Below are 12376 nucleotides of genomic sequence, written 5' to 3'. Positions count from 1 at the left end.
AGAACGATTTAACCTTCCTTCACAAATCACGTCTCGCGATATTTTCTGGTCAGCGTACAACAATAAGACAACTATAGGCTGCTTTAAATTAGCTATTTTAAGATCGGCGTTTGGTTTGGCGAGTGGTCTACCACTCCTCTGTGACGAGCGGTGCGGACAAAGAAATTCTGGCTCGAAGAATAGTAGCAAAGGTAACACGTGAAGTTGCGCGAAGTGGCAGGGCTTCGGTTGTCTCCGTTTGACATCGCAGCGTTGACAACGAGAAGACCGAGTGCCTGTGTTCAAAACGCGTTTCGTTACCTGTACGGGAAGCTGGTTTCGGGAATAATAACAGTTCGGGAAAAGTTCGTGGTATGATTTTATTTTCTGCTCCTCTCGCTCGAGATCAGTGACTTGTTTATATGGGTGCGAAGCAGCTGACTGCTTTTGTAGCAATGGCTGATTGCAGAAGCTGGAGGCCGCCAGTAACCGGATATGTTTGCCTGACCGAATACTATGCCAAGTATTTTCGGTTGAATCGCGGGAATAATTTGTGTAGAGATCGACAATATACTTAGCGCTTTATTTAGGCAACATAAAGCTTGATTGGTTTCATTTGTGGCTACCATATTGAGATGCAGAAAGGAAGGAATTTCACTCATTTTACTCTCTTGCTCTCAAGGAGAAAAGTTCCTCCCTTTTTTAAGGAACATAGGTTACCTATCGCTCCTCTTTTTATGGAGGAATTCGTGTACACTATTGTTTCTAACAGAGTAACCTGACCTCCACATCGACTCTCTTTCAGGATTTTCCTTGGACTGCCACAGTAATTGTTAGAGGATGGTTTGCCATCTGGGTCGATAAGAAAGTCAACAATCACAATCTTCATTTCTTCCCTGTCTCCGTGCTGACCAGTATAGATGGCAACCTGACCCGCATTGATCTTCTGACCGTCAGCTTTGAGGCTGAAGGTGTGTTCAGGAAGGTCGCCACCCACGACTCCAGGGTCTTTACGTACGAGTTGAAGAGGTCCGATCGAGCGACGCCCACAACTACGAGACGAAGAAAGGCCTTCATAACGCCTCCGCCCCTGGAGTAGGAACTGAGAGCCCAAACAACCGGACAAAAAGATACTTAAAGAAATAAAGTAAAAAAATAGACTAATTTGATTATTCTGACAAAAATTCGGGAAGCACAAAAGGTGTTGAGCACAAACAACCAGCTTGCAGAAATTGACTTGACCTTGACTTGAGACAACGTGACGTAATCACGAGACCCCATTTTTTTCGCAACACTACTAGCGGTACAACCGGCTCATTAAGCTAGAAAAACGGGTGAAGAAAGGGGAAGCGAACCCCGTCGATGGCGACCAGGTCTGGACGTCCGGGCACATCACACACTCGCACTGAACACACAGAGTAAAAGTCAAATGTGCACCTCCAGGTCTCACCCAAGCACAAAGTCTAACCGCGAGCGCAAGGTGTCGGCCTAGATACATTGTGGGCCGGGCGGGAAGACCGAGCCCTCCAGGCAGGTAATTTGACCTCCATGCGAGCGCCACGTCAGCCAAAGCCCCTTACAAGACCACAGCGGGCGCTCGATAGACCCCGATAATTTCTCTGATTACTTAATTATTACTTTCATCTGCTATCTTAGAATATATGTATTTTTTTATTTACACGTTTTTATGCTTGTAAATGTTGATTAAAAATCTAACAAAATAGGTTTATCAAAAATTAACAGAAGTACAATTTATAATTAATTTAAAGTTAATTAACAACTCAAATGTAAGGAGTTTTGGAGGGGCAACGACGACCGGAGTCATTCAGGAATACATTGCATCTAAAGAAACTATTAAAAAAGAAAACACCCAGAGAGGGCGCAACTGCTCCCCCTCGGAGTTCTCGGAGGAGAGTCAGGAGGGCGGCACCTCTCGGAGGGGATGAGGGGGAAGAGTGGGGAACGCGGCTCGTGGCGGCGATACTGAGGTATGAAATAAAGAAGTGCTGTTACGACGTCGATCCTCGTGTGTCGGGGGCGTCGACGCTCCATCGACGCCAAGTCTCACAAGTCACATGCACTCGATTACAGTGATAAACGAACTCGACTTCCAGCAACTCGTAAGACAGACGGCCAGTTCCGCTATGCAGCGGGAGCACGCAGCGGCTCACGTACGGCAGCTCGTGATGGCGGCCGCGCCGTCCGGCCCCGAAGAAGGATCCGTGGCTACTGTTGCTGTCATACACCCCTCCGGCGGACTCGCTCCGAAAATCGGGGCTCAGTGGCCCAAGTGCAACGGGTTCAGCGGTGTTCATTCGTTCGAGGAGTTCTCAGGGTGATGGGAGAATTGCCTGAGCAGCGGAGTCTTCACTGTTATGCAACTGGTCCAGGTTGTGCAAGGCAGCGCGAAGCTCTTGTGGTGTTTCGTGGCGGACTTCGCCTCCTGGGACGACTTTACGTCCGCGTTCTGCGCAGAAATTTTCCTTCATCGGCGCTATGCGCCGCCTTAAAGGATGAATTGCGCCGAATCACACAACATTTAGAAAAAAAACTTGAAGAAGTTTAGCTACAGGATCGGCGGCGTACCATGACCGGATCCGTGAAGAAATGGTTGGCACCGGGAAAGTGGACCGCGTGCTCCGACAAATGCACCCGCATTTGAAGGACATCACGGAAGGAGCAAAGTTCCCGAACCTGGGGCAGCCGGCAGTGTCGGCGGACGGCCTCAGGGAGAGTGCTTGGCGGCGCCTCCAGCACAGGCCTCCCCCTCGCCAGAGTAACCAAGGGGACAGGGACATTGCCTTCACGCCAGCGCTAGGCGCTCTCGCCTTCCCCGGAGGCGAGACTGCCCGGCATGCATCGTCACAAAAGCGTGTCCAACGTCACAAGTCGTCACAGAAGTGGTCAACGCAGATGCATCGTCACAAAAGCCAAGGAGCCGGCGCTGCACCCGCCAGCTCCGCGGCCTTTGCGACGTTGCATCTGCGTTGCTGCGCTTTTCTTTGTGTTTTATTTCTAAGGCGCGTCCGCTTTGACCTAGAGCGCACAAGCCGACTTCCGTGACGAGGCATCTGAGTTGCTGTGCTTTTCTGTTATATTTATTTTATTTTTTTCTGAGATCTGTCCGCTTTGCAGCCAATGGGAATTTACGTGCAGTTTTGCTCAGCCAATGGGGATTTAGGCGCCGTTTCGCTCAGCCAATAGCACCGTATTCATCAGGCGCGACTGACTAGCGTCGTTTTAAGGTTAGTAGCACGACTAAGTAGTCGCGAGCTAAACGAGAAATCCGCGACTCACGAGCGATTATGTTCTGCGGTATTCACGAGCGCGAAGCGAGCGGGTGACTACCTATTAGCGCCGAGATGTTTCGGTGGCGCCCTCTTCTGGTTTCCCTCCGTGACGTCACGACTGGGATTTGCCTCGCCGTGACGCCACCAGTTGTTATTCTGGCTACTTACCATCGGGTGCAACGACGAGTTCGATGGTGTGTTTAAAAAGCACAGTAAAAGCTAGGAGCCATCGCAATCCGAAACTAACACCGTCAAAGTTGATGATCTGACAGTGCTCATATGCCCATGGTTTGGCCAATCGTGGAAAGCGGACCACAGCGACGCTTTTGGCCGCGCACATCGCAAATACTTCGTCTCACCCTACGATGGACTAAAGGCAAAAGCTACGGACCACCAGATCCAATCACGAGCCACTTAGAAATCGCCTGGTATTTGGCTTCACTGCACGTGTTGGTGCCCGCGTCTGATGGGGATGGGCGGTCAGTGATTTGAATTGAATAGCACTGAGTGACTCACCAATTTTACATCGCAAAGAAAGCCGCAACATACAGGCTCTTTGCGGTGTCGAAACTGCAAAAATGATGCAGCACTTTTTGATTCGGAGCATTATTTGTCCACCCCTAATCAATGTTAAGCATGTCATAGTTTAAGGTGTAACGTGATTGGACATGCCGGCCTGCGGCTTTGAACTTTAGTCCATCGTAGGATGAGACAAAGTATAGTCAGAACTAACAAACGGAAGTGACGTAAAAAGACAGGTCACGCATATGCATACTTAAACGCCACTGCGTAAATGGGGATTCCTTCGTATAAAAAACTGAACTTTAAATGTTTACCAGGAAAAAAAAAAGTTAGAATGAAAGACATACTGTTCGAGACAGAGTTTTACAAAGAAAATTTAAAAACAACGTCAGGGAGAAACACGGAAGTCGCATAGTAAAGATGTTCTTCGAGATTGCGCCGGGACCCGATGACGGAGGCAGCTGATGGTCGCTGACGGAAGAGTAAACCAGACAGGACTCCGCGGATAGTAGGAGAAAAAAGAACAGGTCTATTTACAAGCGAAGCTAATTTCCGAATCCTTGCAGAAGGTTACACCACGTGCTGTCCCCGTCTTCTTCTCTTCTCAAAAATGTCCCCTGCCCCAGCTCGCACGAGCGTCGCCAGTTCACCCACACACCGGGGCACACGTGCAAACGCAAACACGCAAAGAAAAGAGCCTGTTCCCGCGTCCCTTCACGGTGATGGCGGGCCGATTCTCACACGCATTGACAGTGACAAACAAATATGGAAGCGCCCGTAAATGCGTTTTTTTCTCGTCGACCAACGCCATGCTGAGATCTATTTAGCAGTATCTCTGACCGCTGAACATGGCTATTTACACATTATTTGCTCCTCCAATTCTTTCTAGGTGTGTCCCTCAGCGTTCCGAGACAGTAAGTGCTTCGTTATAGTGCTGGCGATCAGCGGCGATACGAGCCGGCCATGGCGCTCAGCGGCTATAGCCACCTGCTAAACACCGGCTAAACTAGCCCCACCCCATGACTAAGGTTTGTTAATCGACTTCTTAGTCGCGCGGGGGCGACTAGGCCCTAAACACGGCCGGTAAATACCAAGCGCTCACTTAGCGGTGACTGTCGCTCGCCACGTGATCATTTTAGTCGATGACATCACTAGTCAGTGGTTAAACAGGTGCTACTTCCGCCTGGTGAATACGGGTGTAGGTATTTAGGTGCCGTCTTTCGCTGCTACAGGCATCACATAACGCCGGCTTCGGTCCGCGGGACAGTTAATGTTTTCGCATTAAAGCACTGCGTTTTTGTGGAGGGACACGCTCTGCACTGCCTCAGCCGCGCAAGCGCCCGATAAATGAACGTATGAATACAGCTGAACCTGTGTAATTAAGCGGCGCCTTACGCCAACTAGCCAAAGCTTTTAAAGTAAACAATGTCGTGTCATTTGAAATCGAACAGCCGTTTCGGGTTGGTATTTAGATTTGCATTAAATTGATAATAAATGCTTGTTTCAATTTCTTTGAAAAAAAAAATCACAAAACTTTTGAGGTGGGGCAAGATAAAATGCTATATTCAGGCTGCTTGATTGTTGTACCCAGGTCAATCTGTTGTTATTATTAAATAAAACAAAACACTCTCAGTAATTGTTTTTTGTAAATATATGACGCAACGGCCCATTTTTTTCTTTCAACTCAACTGCTTAGGTATTTGTGATGCCAGAAATAAAGATGCTAAATATCGGATCTTTGAAGTTTTGGTGATATATTTGGAGTTTCTATTTCCGGGATTCAACGACCATTTTGCTTATTAGGTATTATACGCCGTTAGGCCTGTACATGTGCTATCTAACTGTATCACCTTAGTTTAATTTTATTTCTCAAATAATTTATATATTTTTTAGATTTTGTGAAAACATAATTTAGTTTGAACCCATTTTATTATAAAAATAATTTGAACCCTTTTTTATTATAAAAACGAAATATTTCATTTCCCTCTTATTTTTTTATTCATCCCAATAATGTAATTTCCTGTCGGCATAATCGAAGCTCCCCCTTTTTTGTTGCATTTCTCGCAGAAGTGTTCAAACACAGATACATGCACCCGAATGGGCAAAAGTGTAGTTTCGAAAGTTGGTTTTACTCGAAGGTTTTTAGACTTAATGGTAAGGGCAGTGGGGTCGGAAGTGTTTGGAAGGTAAATTGGCGACAGAAATTGGCCGTAGTTAGAGCGGGGGGGGGGGGGGGGGGGGGGGGTTGTGCGGGCGTGAATCCATTAAAAATGAATGTCTGCCTCTACCCTTACACTGTTCCAACGCTAATGGCCAATCAAATGGCGTGAAAAGCGCGAAGCCAACGTCGCGAAAATGTTTACGGCGTTCAGGTAGGTGTCGTCGTCTACCTCCACAACAAATCGAGCCTGGCGACAGAACGTAGATGCCCATCGCAACATTCAGTTGGATTTGAGAGCCACGTTGCAATAGGCGTCCATGAAAGACTCTTGAATGATGTCCGAGTGCACCGAAGACTCGCTCTGTACGAAAGACTCAAGTTTTGAGTTGTTGGTGGCACCCAGAGGCAACGCCCTCCTGGTCTCCTGGTACAACTTGACGCCTAGGCCCTAGGTCTCCCGGATGGCACTGCTGTGCCCTGCGTTGGAAACGGCGGAGAACACCATGAATTAATAGTAGACGCGAGGGGGAGTGGTGTCGCATGCGCGCGCAAATGCGACGCTTCGGTAGAAGACTTTGAGCGGAAGTGACAAAAGGACATGTCTTGGCGACGAAAGTGAAGAGTTGGTGTCTCCGGGCTCCACAGAGCGTCCCTGGATGCAGAAAGGTGCGTGGCGCCGGTAAGGAACGTCACAAAAGCCAGGGAGGTGGTACGTTGACGCACGGTACGCCGTGTTCGGAACGACCACATTGAGCGGATCTGTATTGGCCCAGATTTTTTCATCTCGCGCTCATGCTCGCTCGAAGACGCCTCCAGCGCAGTCTGGAGGGAAAGTCGTCAGCAATCCCGTCTGTTTCGCGAAGCCCCGGTGTCTCGGGGAGTCCGTGATACCATCTGCAACCTGTACAGCTGCGGCGCGAATTACAGTCACGGCGAAGGCGATGTAGGCACGCAATTTTTGAAGCGATGCCCGCGCATCAGTTGCACCACCAATGGCTGGAAACGCATTTTCAGGTGAGAAAATTAAAAGAATGATAAACATATATGATCCTCGATTGGTACCGCCTGAGTGTAGGCACAGCCGATATTAACACCATTTCGATATAAATTAATTGGATCCTTGGATCAAGTGGGAATTTCACGAAAAATCAAAGTAAGAACTGTACTTAAAAAAAACTGGGCCACACCAAGAAACAGCCCAGGAAAGACCGACAGGAAGAAAGAACCCCGCAGAGCCCAACACCAGCCCTACCCCGCAAAGGGCACAAAAGGGCGACATCAGTGGGTCGATGATGGGCTGAGGGCAGCAAGTGCGGCCAGCAATTACCGCCGTGGTGATTTTTGCCTTTCCCCTCCTCCCGAGGAGGAACCACGATGAAGGTGCCGCCCGCTCAGTAGAGGAAGAGGCTGGAACAGCAGCGCAGACCCTTCAGGAAAGATCTGGCTCAAACGGCTCCTCGGCTTTCAGCATCCGAAGCGAAGACAATTCCTCCCGGCTCGTGCATCCAGCCTGCAATGTGCGTTTTCCACGCCGGCGGCGAGCCGAGCCGACGATTTTGGCTGTCCTTTCTTTCGGCTCCGTAGCCTCGATGCACGTTGAATCAAGACGATGCTCTCTTTAAAGGGGGGAGTACGGCCACGCGCATCTCCAAGCAATGAAAAATACGCTATATCAAAAATTTGTAACAACAAAAGAAACTGAAAAATTTTATAATTTTTAAACATTATCGAAACCAACTAAAGAAAGAACTACGACATGCAAAAGAATCTTATTTCTGCAACTTATTTTTATCCTGTAATAACAAAGTCGACGTTGTATGGAAAAAGTTAAACTAGGTCTTAGGTCGTTCATGTACCCAAAATCAATTAGAAAAGTTAAACCTCGATGGTCAGGAGGTGTCCGGAAAAGAGTTAGCTAATGCGTTTAATGAGTATTTGTAAGTCTAGTTAAAAAAAATAATGAGTCAGATGCTTGCAAGTACATAAATGTTTGAAATAATCACTCTTTGTTTCTTACGCCTGTCACTAGTTCGGAAGTAATATCTGTTTTTAATGCTTTAAAAAATAGCGAAATTTGCGATTCCGATGGTTTACAGATTAGACCAATTAAATATGTAATTGATCTTATTTCTCCTGTTTTGACACACATCTTTAATGTATGTTTGCTAGACAGCGTGTTTCCTAAACAAATGCAACTGGCTAAAGTAACCTTCTATACAAGAAAGGTAATAAAAACGACTTAGGCAATTACCGACCTATTTCAATACTCTCTGTGTTTTCTAAAGGCCTAAAAAAATTATACTTCTACGACTAACAGCTTTTGCTGATAAGCATAATATTTTAAGTCCATCTCAATTTGGGTTTCGCAAACAACGGTCTACAGAACTCGCACTTCTCGCTCAAAAAGAACATATTCTTAAAAAATTTGAAAAAGGAGAACTCACGCTTGGTTTATTCATTGACTTTACCAAGGCATTTGATTATCTCGATCATAGTTTATTATTAAAAAAATTAGACATGTATGGATTTCGTGGGCAAGTGCATCAACTTTTACAATCATATTTATCCTTTCGTAGGCAGTATGTTAATATAAATGGTCATTTATCTGAACTCAAGCCGATTGAATCGGGCGTTCCTCAGGGAAGTATTCTCGGGCCTTTTTTATTCAATATTTATATAAATGACATATTAAATATAAGTCCATTCATATACTTTGTTATTTATGCTGATGATGCAAGCCTATTTTTTAACGGTGATAATGCCTCGGATATTATACATGATGCAAATGAAACACTGAAAAAGCTTCATATTTGGAGTAAACATAATGCTTTAAAAATAAACGCGAATAAAACGAAGGCAGTGTTGTTTCGACCAAAACATTGGCGTGTCAATATTACTAAGAACATTTTTTTAAATTCTACTCGAATTGAAATTGTTCCCAAGTTTAAAACATTAGGTGTCGTTTTTCAAGAAAACCTATCATGGGATGACCATATCAATTATATGATATCTAAGCTATCTAGTATAGTTGGTCTTGTATATCGTAATAAACACATCTTGCTACTCAGAACAAAGTTAATTTTATACAGTTCATTATTCTATTCACATTTAAATGATGGTCGTCTCATATGGGGCACCACAACCTGTACCAACCTTCAGAAAATATACATGTTGCAAAAAAAGATACTAAGAAGTATATGTAATGTTGACATTGAATATCCAGTTAGTGATGTTTTTGGTAAACTCGGTATAATAAAAGTTTTTGATTTATATAAATATCGCTTATGTGCAAAATATATTATGGAAAACAATCTACCCCACCTAGAAAACCTAGCGAACCTAAAACAAAAAATATATACGTATCCAACACGGACTAAAGAACCCTGGGAAGTACCATTTTCTAGAACTAATTACGGCAATCAAACTATCGCATATACTTTACCAAATATCCTTAATCAGCTGACTAGGCAAGATATAGATATCAACAGTACATCGGTGAGCATTTTAAGGGGATATTTTATTTCAAACTTCATTATCAACAATGAGCACCGATTATATTGCGCTTAGCTAGAATGCACTGTGTGTTTGTTGATTCAATGTGTTATTGCTCCGTAAAACGCTGTTTCTTTTGTGTGATGATTTTTCATTTTTGTTTTTGAATTTGTAAAGTTTAATTGTATAATTCCTCTGGTGCCTGCTTTGCGACTGCTTGTCTGGTGTGGCTAGGGGCCAGTCAAGCTGTTTTTACAGCTTTTTTCCTTAGTCACTGTAAAGGTCAAGGTAAACAACAGCCACAAATCCAGAGGCGCGACATGCGCAGGGTTTCGGTACAGCGGCTGTAGTTTCGGTTTCGTCTTTCTTTTCGCTCAGGATGACTTTAAAGTGAGCGACGCGACTGTGGCTCGAGCGAGACATGACGAAAGAAGAAGGAAGAAGATGAAGGGAGACGCGCGAGGGCCGGGAAGAACGTCGGTCGGGCCACCTTTCAATCTGTACTGTAAATAGACGTTTATTTTTATTTCTCTCTCACTGATGGAGTCCTTTCAGTCATTTTTTTAGACCATCAACATCCGCACACCATCGGCGTTCCCAGTCATCGGGTCCCTGACGCAATCCTAAGAAGAAAACGAACCTTCACTGGCGCAGTCGACAGGATTGCGTCAGCGGGCCCCGCCGGCTGGAACGACCCAGCAGATTCAGCGGACAGCGACTCCATTCAACAAAAAGAGAGGCGGCAAGTTCCTGGGCCTCGTCAGCCGTGTTTAACGAAGAAGACTTGGATCGCCGAGACTTCGCGTCGACGCGGCTTCGGAAGTGCTGCAGACCCACAGACCTGCGAAGCGTCTACACGACTCGGACACCGTTATCGGGCCGGACTGTTCCGATCGACAGACTACGTGTGCTTGCCATAGGGACTTGTCAACCTTCAAAAGTAAGGTGATTATTTTGACTGGTGCCCGCCATGGAGCTACGCAGAGGGGGACGGCTTAGGCCGGTTACCTCGTTGGTTCGGGATGGAGCTAATGATAACGATGTCGACGAGCGAGGTGAACCGTCACCTCAGAGTAGACCAGCGGCGACCGTGGGGACGCACGAGGAAGGGGTCCGGGATGGCCAATCGAGTAACTCACTGATTGAAAGAGAGATTGAGCTCGTAAGAGAAAAAGAAACGCTAGTGCGTCTAGAGCTTGAACTAGAGCGAGTTCGTGCGGAAAACAGACCCAGAACCAGTGGAGGCGGCGCAGAACTCTACCTGAGGGAGGAGGTGCTTAGCTTTTCCAGGCTCATGAAGGGTGTCTTGAAACAAATGCCGTCGTCCGAACTGCTCGTACCAAGCTGGTTCGACGGTGTCGAAAATGTCTTAGCGACATATGAGGTGCCTGAGCGCCTGAGGGGTTCGCTCGTGCGACCTTATTTTACAGAGCGCATGCGGGCGCTGGTGAATAGGCTGCCTGTCGGCGAAGCAAGTGATTACGGTTCGGTTAAGGAGCGAGTTCTCTTGGAACTCAAACTGTCGCCGGCTGAGTACAGGAGGCTTTCTCTCAAAGCCACTAGAATGGAGAAAGAATCCTGGACTCAGTTTGCGACACGGGTTGAGAGCTGCTTTGAGTATCATGCTCGAAGTCGCTCGATCGACTCTCTTGAGGACTTGCTAGCATTAATGGTTTCTGACCGCATTAGAGATTCCTTGCCCGTCGACATGCAGACCTATGTAACGCTAAATGAGACCGGAAAATGGCTCAAACCAGCAGAGGTGACTGCGCTGGCTGACCGTTTTGAAGAGGGAGAGCGATGCAAACAACGCAACAATTCTGCATATGCGAATAACCGTGAGTCTGAAAAGAAAAGAGGGTCCAGTCCTGTCGGGAAAAAGCATGATAAGGTAGGGCCGGGGTCAATGTCAAACCAATCCAGGGTGAAATGTTTCAATTGCAAGGGTTTGGGACATTTTTCCCGTGACTGTCCTAGTAAACGAGAGCGGGACCGGTACTTGAAGAATAACTCCGTGGTGGGTTACATCTCAACAAGTTTAACACCATCCCAGCAGAGTATATCCCAGGACATAAATGTAAATCAGAATGGCACGCGCGCTGATTTGCGGAGAGTGGAGGGGAAATGCGGCGCGAGGATGGTGCAGGCGATTATCGATTCCGGAGCAGATGAGTGCCAACCCTCACGACTTGACGCTCAGCATCGAGTGCTCCAAGAGCGACTGGGACGTTGCGGGCAAGCTGAAGCGGGAGACATTCGAGACCATGTCCACCGAGCTTCTAGCGCGTGCCGAGCGTATCATGGCGTGGGCGCTGATGGTGGCCGGGCTGCGGCCGACAAACGCGGAGTCGGTGGAGCTAGTCAAGGGCGGTACCTGGGTGCCGGCGGTCAAGCAGCTGGTTTGCAAGGTGTTCCAACGGGAGCCCTCGACGACACCGCACCAGGACGAGGTGATGGACCGGGGCTGCGCCCGGCAGTGTGTCTTGCTCTCACCCATCTTCAAGATGCGAGACTTTGCGGTGGTGGACGCCCAGCTCTACCCTATCGAGCTGTGCCACGACCCGGGCAAGGGAGAGGAAAGTCGGGCAGAGGTGTTTCCCCGCTGGCACCAGCTGTCCTTCAGCAAGATGCTTACCTTCTACCGGAGCAAGCCTTCAACCTCGAGGCCAAGTACCCGCAGGAGGCGGCGGTGCCCCACGCGGGCCTGCGGCCGGGCAGCTTCACGGTGAACAAGGTTGTCTCCGCGGCCGGAGGCGAGGCGCTCAGGGTCAAGGAGAAAGTGCGTCGCAACCTGCGGTACATCTTCTCGGTGGTGTCCGCCTCAGAGCGCAAGCCCGACGGTCGACAGGCAAGTGCTGGGTGTGCAAACGATGGCTACCTAGCGGTGGCGGGGGCGGCGACTGGCGAAGAGGCACCCCCGACCCAGGGTGGA

The 12376-nt window shown here is 47.6% G+C and overlaps 1 protein-coding gene and 1 pseudogene across 1 annotated transcript in view; one reads left to right on the top strand and one right to left on the bottom strand.

Annotated features, from left to right (window-relative positions):
• Positions 1–1078, top strand: part of LOC115312625 — a 34126-nt gene extending 33048 nt beyond the window's left edge. Inside the window, exon 5 of the mRNA XM_042288527.1 lies at positions 785–1078. Coding sequence (XP_042144461.1) covers positions 785–1078 — 294 coding nt within the window. The remainder of the gene's footprint in view (positions 1–784) is intronic.
• A 5019-nt stretch (positions 1079–6097) lies between these two features.
• LOC121834765 lies at positions 6098–6735 on the bottom strand (annotated as a pseudogene).
• Positions 6736–12376: the final 5641 nt, after the last annotated feature.

The sequence above is a fragment of the Ixodes scapularis genome, unplaced genomic scaffold (genome assembly GCF_016920785.2).
Source record: "Ixodes scapularis isolate PalLabHiFi unplaced genomic scaffold, ASM1692078v2 PGA_scaffold10__122_contigs__length_95168666, whole genome shotgun sequence".
NCBI lineage: Eukaryota > Metazoa > Arthropoda > Arachnida > Ixodida > Ixodidae > Ixodes > Ixodes scapularis.
Note: the sequence above shows the minus strand (reverse complement) of the source record. Positions and strands in the feature narration are given on the sequence as shown.